Raw genomic sequence first — 9,281 nt, forward strand, 5'->3', positions numbered from 1 at the left:
TTCTAGGCCTACTACATATCTTTTCTTTTTTTTTGCAGGGCAGTGGAGGCTAAGTGACTTGCCCAGGGTCACACAGCTAATAAGTGTCAAGTGTTTGAGGCTGGATTTGAACTCAGGTCCTCCTGAATCCAGGGTCCATGCTTTATCCACTGTGCCACCTAGCTGCCCCTAGGCCTATTACATCTCAATGCCCTCCCCACCTCCCTCCACCAACCCACCCAGCCAAACTGACACTTGCTGCTTCTCATGCACAACACTCCCCCTTGGCTGTGCCTTTGTATGTATCTCTGTGCACTGCAATCCCAGCGCTGCACTTGGCACATAGTAGGTGTTTAACATATATTTGTTGATTGATATAAGCTATGGGTCCACTCTCCAGGTGAGCCAGATTGTCTTGTGTCCAGCTCTCTGTGACCCCATTTGGGGTGTTCTTGGCAGAGATACTAGAGTGGTTGGACATTTCCTTTCCAGCTCATTTTAAGATGAGGAACTGAGGCAAACAGGGTTAAGTGACTTGCCCAGGGTCACACAGCTAGTAAGGTATCTGGGGTTACATTTGAACTCAGGGCTTCTTGACCCCAGGCTCCAAGCTCTATACACGATGGTGCCACCTAGCACCATCAATGCAAAGGTAGCCCCAGGAAAGGACAATGAAATCTACGTGAGGAGTTTTAAGGCTTCCAAAGCACTTTACTAGTATTATCTAATTTGATCCTTACAACCCTGGAAGGTTGGTGCCTTTTGGCTGTCTGCCTGTAGGTCTTCTCTCCCTCCTAGAATGAATATGTCTCAGGGCAGCTTTGTATAGCCTGTGAGGCTTAGCCCAGTGTATTCCACAGCTTTGGGGCAGATCTCTGAGCTCATGGGTTTAAGAAACTTCCATTGGGGGCAGCTAGGTGGCACAGTGGATAGAGCACCGGCTCTGGATTCAGGAGGACCGGAGTTCAAATCCGTCCTTAGACACTTTACACACCTACTAGCTGTGTGATCCTGGCCAAGTCACTTAACCCCAATTGAGTCACCCAAAAAAAGAAAAGAAAAGAAAAGAAACTCCCATTGGAGAAACTCTATCTGCAAATGTCGATTGGCAGCTCTCTGTCCCTGTAAGTCTCAGATTGCTGTGTGGGGCACTGAGAAGCTGTGATCTGTCTAGGATCACACAGTCAGTGTGTGTCAAAGGGGAGACTTGAACCCAGGCTACAGTCCCTTGGGCCCTTCCACTACAGTTCCTCCCTGCTCTCTCCAGTGTGGAAGCTTAACAACTGTCTGCTGAACTGAATTATTGAAGGGAGTGTAGAGACTTATGGCAGACTTGGAATGTGTCACTTTGGGGCCAGAATACCTGGTTCCCCTCCCTTCTGTGGCATAGAAGGACACCTTAAACCAGTTAGAACGCTCACATCTGCAGAGGTTCTTAGGGTTCCTGCTGACGGTGGGGATCCTGGTAGGTAGGACAGGGACATATTTTGGGTGGGTGTGTGAGGCAGTGTAGACTTCTGATTCTCAGTGATCTATTGTCACACTAGGATTAATGGGGGACCAGGCCTTAAAGAGGATGTGAGGTGAGAGATATGTCACACAGGGAGGGAGATGGTTCTGTTCTCAGCAGGAGAAGAATCAGGTCAGAAAAGGAGGGGAATGGAGCCACTAGGGGGCGCAGTGGATAAAGCACTAGCCCTGGAGTCAGGAGGACCTGAGTTCAAATCTGACCTCAGACACTTGACACTTACTAGCTGTGTGACCCTGGGCAAGTCACTTAACTCCAATTGCCTCACCAAAAAAAAAAAAAAAAGAAAAAGAAAAGGAGGGGAACGCAGGCTATGAGATTCAGCTGGAACAGAGTGGTGTGTTGGGGCAGGGGGAACAGTGAGAAGGGCAGGATAAGGGGTGGGGGGAGGAATCCATCTACCTCATGTGGGCCAGGGCTACCAGTGTCTGCTGCCGGGTGGGGCTGGAAAGCATATCTGTGGGCTCTTCCTGGATTTGCTTCTGGAGAAGGGAAATGGAGCAAATGAGCCACCTTCCCTCCAGTCCCCTGCCTCCCTGATATGGGGTCCACACAGAATGGCAGAGAAGCAGAGAAGACCCCAGAGGGTGGCCAGCCCAAACACATCTCATCTAGAGCAGGAATCCCCTCAACAATCCCCAGCAACAAGCCATCAAACTCTGCTTGTATACCTCTAGTGACAGGAAAATCACTACCATTGCAGTGCTGGACCGCACTAATGCTTCCAGGCTCCCACAAGGCTTGATCACTGAGAGTGACAGGTAGAGGGGACAGGATGAAGTCAAGACATTTAATTCTAGATCAGAAATCTTGTGGAGAGGGATGTTATGGAGGGAAGAATGCCAGATGGGGGTGGGGGGTGGGAGGTGTCGAGGGGGGGGGTGAAGTCAGGAGATAATAGAATCAGAGTCAGAGATGGAAGGGTTCTTGGAGGCCTTCCCTTTCCACAGAGGAGGGCAAGTCCTGCTGGAGATAACGAGCCCACTTAGCGCATCTCTGTTCAAGAACTGTTAATGGCTCCCTATTACTTGCCATTGAACACGATAACAAGATGATGAGATGAGCTTTGCTCTGCTTGGCCCCGGAGGGAGGAACCAGGAGAACTCGGGGTGAGAACAACATTCCTATGGATGAGAGCCATCCCAGAGTGGACTTGGGCTGCCTGGGGAGTGATGAGTTCCCTGTCCTTGGAGGTCTTCAAGCAGAGGTCAGGGGATGACCATTTGTTTGGCCCCATTGTAGCGGGCATTGAGGAGTGTGAGGGATTGGGCTGGGTGGCCACTGCTGTCATCCTTCCCACTCTAAACACCCTCATTCTAGACCCTTGCTAGCCTCCACCCTCATTTTCTCTTCCTTCCAGGTAAGCAATGATGACTGCTACCTGAAAAGCCTTTCAAAGTCTAATAGCACTTCTCATCTGATCCTCACAGTGACTCCAGTGAGTAAGTGGGTGCTATTATTATTCCCATGTCACAGGTGAGGAAACAGCCCTCCAGTGGCTCCTCACTGGCTTCTCCCTTTTTGTCTTTCCTCATTAATACGCAAGCTCTAGAGGGCAAGGACTGTCTTCTCTGTGCTTGTGTTCTTGTCTTCCTAACGCTTAGCACAGTGCCTGGCACGGGGTAGGAAGTCTATCCTGCTTCCCCTTAATTCCAGAGACTTCCTTGTTGATTGTTTCCAATTTATCCTCAGTGTAACTTGCCCACATGGATTTGTTTCCTTCATTAGACCATGGGCTCCTTGGGAACTGTTTTTTGCCTTCTTTGTATCCCCAGCATTTAACACAGTACCTGACACACAGTAGGTGCTTAATAAATGCCTCAGTTTCCTGAACTTATAGAGGAAACCCATGGAATGATGGTAAAAGGGTCACCTTGTAAATCCAAAAGCTCTACAGAGATGTCAGCTGTCACTGGCTCAGTACAGGGAAGGAAAATGAGAAAAGGCAAGGGACTTGGTCAAGGTTAAGTGACTGGCGAGTGACTGCTGCCCAGCTCTCCTGAATGCCCTGTTGCATGCTGGGAAAGTTCCCTGGACTCCAGGCTAGTTGACAGGTCACACCTACTGCCTCCTTAGGGAAAAGCAAATTTCATTTCCAATATTCTACAATTGCAAACTTGGACAGAATCCCCTGCATCACTTAATCTCTCTTTTTTTTTTTTAGCATTCCAAGTTCCAAGATCATGACCATTTCTGGCAATCTCTATTCCAAGGACCCTTCTAGGTATGACTTTCTTTCTTTCTTTCTTTCTTTCTTTCTTTCTTTCTTTCTTTCTTTCTTTCTTTCTTTCTTTCTTTCTTTCTTTCTTTCTTTCTTTGCAGGGCAATGAGGGTTAAGTGACTTGCCCAGGGTCACATAACTAGTGTCAAGTGTCTGAGGCTGGATTTGAACTCAGGTCCTCCTGAATCCAAGGCCAATGCTTTATCCACTGAACCACCTAGGTGCCCTTTAGGTATGACATTCTAAATTCCAAGGGCCTTTCTAGCCCTGACATTCCCTGTTCTAAGACTCCTCCTAGTTCTGACATTCTCTATTCTCAGACCCCTCCCAGACCTGACATTCCATGTTCTAATGTCCCATGTTCTAAGATCCTTCCTACCTCTGATATACCCTGTTCTAAGACCCCTCTCAGTGCTGACATTCCCTGTTCTAAGGCCCCTCCCAGTTCTGACATTCCCTGTTCTAAGGCCCCTCCCAGCTCTGACATCCCCTGTTCTAAGGCCCCTCCCAGCTCTGACACTCTCTGTTCTAAGGCCCTTCCCAGAAGGTTCACAGGTACCATGACCTCTACCCACAGGTCACAGGTGAGCAAGCTTATCATCAGTGTTCCCTCCCCCAGGGGCCCCTGTCCTCCCCAGGCTCCACAGACCAGCACAAGGCTCCCGCACCATCATCTTCCTTATCAGCTGCTTCTTCTCATCCTCCGGCTGCTGCTGCTCTTGTCTTCTCTCAATGTCAGTCCTGTTCTCTTCCTCCCAGAGGGCAAAAGGGAAAAGGCCACAGGGTGAGCCCCAACTCTCCAGAGGCTCGGAGATCCGGCATATATAGGACAAAATGGTACCGTCTCCTCTCCATCTACCAACCAAAGTCTGGACCTGAGGGTACCCAGGCCTTCCATCTGACCAGGGAAGGGAGCATTATGATAAAGCCGTAACGTCACAGACTGAGAGTTTGCAAGGACCAGAGTGGCCTGTCAGTCAGTCCAAGCCCCTCGTTTTATGGATGGGGAAACTGAGGCCCAGTTACCCCCTCAACGGAGGACTTGATCAAAGTTACCCAAGCAGAAAGCAGAAAGCAGAGCTGGGATTCGGCTCAGTTCCCAACTGTCTGGGGTGGGGCCCAGTCTCTGAGGAAGAACCTTTGGAGAGGGAACAGGGTCCAAGTCTCAGGTAGATCAATTACTAGATGGGGGGGGGGGCAATATCCAGACCAGGGCCCCATCTCAAGGGGCCACATCATCAGTGTTTAGAAATGGCAGGCAGTGGGGGAAAAGCGGGGTGGAGCTGAAAGGACCCAGACTGGGCCTCCCACCAGAGTGGGCCACACGTCTAAGAGAATAAAAAGGGCTCAGTTCCACCATTCTGTCCTTCCTGGGTGCATTTCTAAAGGTCTCTGCTTGGCTAAGGGACTCCCCAGCAGCTGGGGGAGATGGAGCATGCACAAGAGCTGGTGAGAAAGGGAAAAGAAAGGGGTGGAAGGACTGACCTGATACCCAGAAGGAGAAGGTACAGGGCTCCTCTCCTCCCATTCAAAATATGTCCCCCACTCCAGCCATCCAAACCCCATTTTAAGTACTGCTGAGAACCTTCTTGAGACATGTGCATTCTAACTGGATTAAGACACTGCTGCTCAGGAGTCATTTTTTACAGCAGTTGACACAGTAGCAGAGAAAAGTTTGCCCGATTTATTCACTCGATTTCCCCATCACCCAGAGAAAGCGGGGCCCTGGGAGAATGGGGCATTCTCTGTTCTAGCATTCTGTGTTCTGTGTTCTAAGGCCCCTTCCAACTCTGACAGTCTGTGTTCTATATTCTAAGGTCCTTTCCCAACTCGATTGTTCTATGTTCTCAGGTCCCTTCTACCTTTTTTTTTTTTTTTTTTGGTGAGGCAATTGGGGCTAAGTGACTTGCCCAGGGTCACACAGCTAGTAAGTGTTAAGTGTCTGAGGCTGGATTTGAACTTAGGTTCTCCTGACTCCAGAGCCTGTACTCTATCCACTGTGCCACCCACCTGCACCCCCTTCTACCTTTAATATCCTATATTCCAGGCTTCCTCCTCATTCTATCACTCAAAGATTCTTTGATTACATCACGGACCTCCCCGGCCCCTACCCAAGGTCTTACATTAATCAGGTGCCTATATAACAAAAGCATGAGTAAACAAAGCAATGAGGGAAAGGCAGCTCATGTGTGTGTGTGTGTGTGTGTGTGTGTGTGTGTGTGTGTGTGTGTGTGTGCGTGCGCGTGCGCGTGCGCCTCAAATCCCAGGGTCTTCTGTGAGGCTGGATCAGAGTTCTACACCCTGTGAGAAGACCCCCAGCAGGATCCCCCCTACACGACTGTATGGACAGGGCCCTGTCTGGGCCACGGTGCCCAGGCCCTCCCAGAAGGGGACAGACAGATGAGGCAGGGAGACCCGCAGAGCAGCCATTTAGAGACTGGCAGAGCCTGGAGGTAGGTCTCTAGGGGAGCACGCCAGGAATCTGTCACTTGGTTCTGTGGGGCTCAACATTTTTACCAGGGACGCGGATGGCGGCGGAGATGCCGTGCTTATCATACTTGCGCTATGTTTCTGCCATTCCCTCTTGACTCCTCCTGGCTGGGGAAGATTGAAGCAGCCTCCTCATAGATCTCTGGACGTCACCGGTTCAAAACATGGGAAAGAAGGGTTAAGTTTTTCCCATCACTCCCTAAGAGGGAGAGGAATGTGTGGGGGGTGGGGATAGGGGTGGGGGACACGGGCTGTTCATAATTGCCCTGCCTCTGCCTGAGATGCCCCAGGACCCAGATGACAAGGCAGGGTCCTGAGCGCCAGTTCTGGGGGCCTCTGAACATTCCTAGGCTTGGGAAATCCCATGGAGCAGTGGAGCATCATTCTGAATCTCTGGGTGAGGGCTGGGAGTCAGAGTATCATAGAACCTCAGGATGTCAGAGCTGGGAGGGGCCTTAGAACAGGGGATGTCAGGATGGAAGGGGTCTTAGAACAGGGGATGTCAAAGCTGGGAGGGGTCTTAGAACAGGGGATGTCAGAGCTGGGAGGGGTCTTAGAACAGGGAAGGTCAGAGCGGGAAGGGGCCTTAGAACAGCTGAAAGGGACCTTTAAATATTGAATGCTATAGAATATTGGAATATAAAATACAGACTGTTAGAGCTAAAAGTCTAACTTCTGCATTTTATAAGTGAAAAAACGAGATCCAGAAAAATGACCTAGTCTCCTCCCCCCCTCTCTCCCTCTCTCCCTGTCTTTCTGTCTCTGTCTTTCTCTTCTTCCCTCCCTCTCTGTCTCCGTCTCCCTCCTTCCTCCCTTCCTACTATAACGAGCTTTTCTCTAATGTTTAAAGGGTTGTTATACCCGTGAGCGTGCTCCTCACTACCCTACTTTTTGTCAATCAGGGCAGCAGGGGGTGGGATAGAGTGATGTGGACCCAACGTTTTGGGTACCATTTCATAGAGGAAATTGAGGCCTGGAGAGGAGAACGTGACATGCCCATGGCCTCAAAGAGATTTGGCAGTAGAGTAGAACTTGAACCTGGGTCCCCTGGCTCTCAGACCACATCTCCTCCCCATGGGCTCAGGGGAAAGAATGTCGGGTTCAGTCAGAGGGCCTGGGTATGAGACCCGGCTTTGCCACTAACTTACTCCATGCTCCGGGTCGATTCCTCTCATTTCTCTGGGCCTCGGTTTACCCACATATAAAAGAAAAGGGTAGGTGACCCCTCAGGTACTTCCCATGGATCCAGAGCCTTGAGGCCCTAGGAGAGACTTCAGCACCAATTCCTGTGTCTCCTTACCGTCAGGTATGGTATGATAGATGTAGGTATCTTCAAAGGTGGACATCCGAGGGACTTGGAGCATCATGGGAATGCCAGTTTCCATTTTCCTCTTGAGTTCTGCTGTCTGGCTGCTATAGCCAGCGGACACTCTGAAGTCCTCTCTGTCATCCAGGTTGCTCGTCAGGGTCACGCAGGAAGTGTCTGTCAGGATACAGCCTACGTCGGCCCTCCTGTCGTGGCTGTTATCCACCACCAGGGACATGCAGGTACTGGGTGCGAGGGCCATGAGTGAGTTGGGTCTGGCGACATTGGCATCTGAAAGGGTTTTGTTGTCCAAGGCAGAATTTGGGGCCGCGTTGGAGTTGCCCATTCCCATGTTCATGGTCTTCTTGGAGCTGGGGCTTGAGGGTGGGGACAGGGCAGCACTGGAGCTGGACCTGGAGATGTTGCCCATTCCCGTCCCCAGGGACCTCCTGGAGCCAGGACTGGGGGTCGTGTTGGAGAAGGGCCAGAGGGCTAGGTTGGAGTTTGGCCTTGAGACATTTTCCATCCCTGGGTTCCTTTGGAAGGTCGGACTTGGGGTTAGGTCAGAGCTCAGCGGGTGAGTGGTGGGAGAGCCCATCATGGAAATGGTGTCAAAACCATGGCTCAAGGTCTTTCCAGAAGTCAGGCTCGGGCTGTGGCTCAGCTTGGCTGCCTTGGGGGGGCTATTGGAATTTAAGTCCGAGGCCCTGTGGGTGCTGGGGCTTTTATTTGCAGGGAGGGAAGATAGCTTTGGTGGGAAGGGCCCGTTGGAGCCGGGACTGGCGCCGTCGGCCTCTTTGCCTGGGAGAGGGTTCAGGTGGGGGCCTGGGGCGACCATTACATTGGAAGTGGGGCTGGAAGTCTGGTTGGCCGCTGGATCATTTAAGGCTGCCATGAGAGCCGTGCTGGGGGCTGGGGCAGGGATGATAGTGAACCTGGGACTAGAGATGCTGCTTGACTCCATGCCACCCGCCTTGTTGGAGGTGGGCATCTGGAAGGTGGTGGAGGTCAGAGCAATGTGGGGATCCACGCTGTGCCGAGAGCCGCCCTCTGGACCCAGGTTTTCCTCGTCACTCCCCATGGGAGCTGGAGCCAGGGCAAAGGACGGAGGCAGGGCTCCACTAGAGGCCGGCCTGGGCACGCTGCCCGCATTGGGAGCCAGGGGCTCGCTCGTGTTGGGACTCAGGGCTGTGCCCAGGGCTGGGGAGAGGCCCATGTCTGGATTGGGGGTCATGTTGGGGCTCTTATTGAGGTCTGGGCTCCTGGCTGGATTCAGGTCCATGCCTGATCCCTGGGGCTCTAAAAGCTACTGCCCGCTTCTTCCCTCCAAAAGCCAACTGTCCAGCACTCTGCAGCTCCCCTGGAAGAAGGGAAAGATCAGACACTATGGGCATCCTGCCCTTCTACACCAAACAGGAAGGGGATGGAGGAGGGGCACTTTGGGACAGAGAGGTGGTGGGCTACAGGTACAGAATGTGGCATACCTCACCAGCTATGACTGACAAATATTTCTTTTATTTAACTGAACTTCTTTTTTACAAAGGAGGGTTCCAAGGGTGTGATGGGCTGGGGAGGGGCTGCTGAAGAGGCATTGGGAAGTTATAGCAGTGGAAGGAAAAGAACATCGTCTTAAAAAAGACTAGGCAGGTGCTTCACAAATAGTCACCGTGTTTCCAACCAGCTCATAGATGGGACAGGAAAAGCAGAAGGGGGTGGGGGAGTAGAGATGGGCCATTTTTGAACCAGCCCTTCTCCAT

At 51.5% G+C, this 9,281-nt stretch overlaps 1 protein-coding gene across 1 annotated transcript in view; it reads right to left on the bottom strand.

Annotated features, from left to right (window-relative positions):
• Nucleotides 1–8,806, bottom strand: part of MROH7 (maestro heat like repeat family member 7) — a 50,680-nt gene extending 41,874 nt beyond the window's left edge. Inside the window, exons 1-3 of the mRNA XM_043962781.1 lie at nucleotides 7,519–8,806; nucleotides 4,397–4,476; nucleotides 1,910–1,989 (exon numbers count right to left, since the gene is read on the bottom strand). Coding sequence (XP_043818716.1) covers nucleotides 1,910–1,989; nucleotides 4,397–4,476; nucleotides 7,519–8,806 — 1,448 coding nt within the window. The remainder of the gene's footprint in view (nucleotides 1–1,909; nucleotides 1,990–4,396; nucleotides 4,477–7,518) is intronic.
• Between the last annotated feature and the right edge of the window lie 475 nt (nucleotides 8,807–9,281).

This window comes from Dromiciops gliroides, chromosome 4, assembly GCF_019393635.1.
Source record: "Dromiciops gliroides isolate mDroGli1 chromosome 4, mDroGli1.pri, whole genome shotgun sequence".
In the NCBI taxonomy this organism is placed as follows: domain Eukaryota; kingdom Metazoa; phylum Chordata; class Mammalia; order Microbiotheria; family Microbiotheriidae; genus Dromiciops; species Dromiciops gliroides.